The sequence below is a fragment of the Aplysia californica genome, unplaced genomic scaffold (assembly GCF_000002075.1).
Source record: "Aplysia californica isolate F4 #8 unplaced genomic scaffold, AplCal3.0 scaffold00012, whole genome shotgun sequence".
NCBI lineage: Eukaryota > Metazoa > Mollusca > Gastropoda > Aplysiida > Aplysiidae > Aplysia > Aplysia californica.
The window spans coordinates 1,639,758-1,640,775 of record NW_004797282.1 but is presented as its reverse complement, the minus strand read 5'-3'; the positions used below and the strand labels follow the sequence as shown (position 1 = coordinate 1,640,775).

Below are 1,018 nucleotides of genomic sequence, written 5' to 3'. Positions count from 1 at the left end.
AACCCCCCTTCCACCTCTCTCCACAACCCTGCCCACCTGCGTCACTCCTTTGTGATTATGAATCTACAAATTGAAAAAAAGTAGTCTTTTTTCTCTTGGTAAGAGTTTTACGCGGCTTGCAACTTCAAATCGGCGCGAGTTAGTATTGGTCAGAATACATAAATTTAGTATGCGATTCTGAAAAACTCTTTTTTGTGTTCATTTATTTTATTTTATTTTTTCGGGGGGGGGTATGGAGTGCCGTTTGCGTTTTTGTTCCGTTTTACAATTAAGTTTCTTTTTCTTTATTCACTGTCTTTGCTTTACTGTATTCTTCATTTGCCTTCTTTGCTTTTGGGTTCCTTTGAAATTCTCTGAGCATCCTCATGATTGATCCCTCAAGGCTGTACCTGAGGTTAGCGATATGCACAGCGGTTTTGGTGAACGACTTTGTACAAACTCTCACCAGGCCGCATTTTGTTTTGGTTCTTGGTTAGACTTTTACGGAGCTCACAACTACATAAAGCCATTTGAACGCCACGGTACTCTAGCTAGCTGTTTTCAAATTAGTTCACATTCATCATTTGATTTTATTTTCCAATGCAGGTATTTTACGCCCCCATCGACACGACTTGGATCATTCAGAAGGCAGGCTTCGACACTGCCTGTCATGGCCAACCCGAGCTGTTCATTTGAGAGCGACTTTCCGACCCTAACTATTAGTTCCAATTAGGACTGAGAGGAGAGATACAGCATGTCAGCATAAATACCAAAATACTAATAAAAATCCCCCCCCCCCTAAACGGAAATCAAACTCGTGTGTCCTGCGTGGAACACCAAAAAGACTAACCGGTGCAACTCAGATGCCGGTCGCGGCAGGTGTTCAGGTCTGATGTCGAGAGGTGCCAGGGACATCTGTATAACCCGTGATGTCATCGAAAGTGTTGTTGTGGCAGAGGCGGCCTGAGTCAACGTTTGGACGGATATCTATCTATCTATCTATCTATCTATCTATCTATCTATCTATCTATCTATCTAT

The 1,018-nt window shown here is 42.5% G+C and overlaps 1 protein-coding gene across 1 annotated transcript in view; it reads left to right on the top strand.

Annotated features, from left to right (window-relative positions):
* The window catches only part of LOC106012167, a 126,791-nt gene extending 125,845 nt beyond the window's left edge, over positions 1–946 (top strand). Inside the window, exon 2 of the mRNA XM_035970415.1 lies at positions 843–946. Coding sequence (XP_035826308.1) covers positions 843–946 — 104 coding nt within the window. The remainder of the gene's footprint in view (positions 1–842) is intronic.
* Positions 947–1,018: the final 72 nt, after the last annotated feature.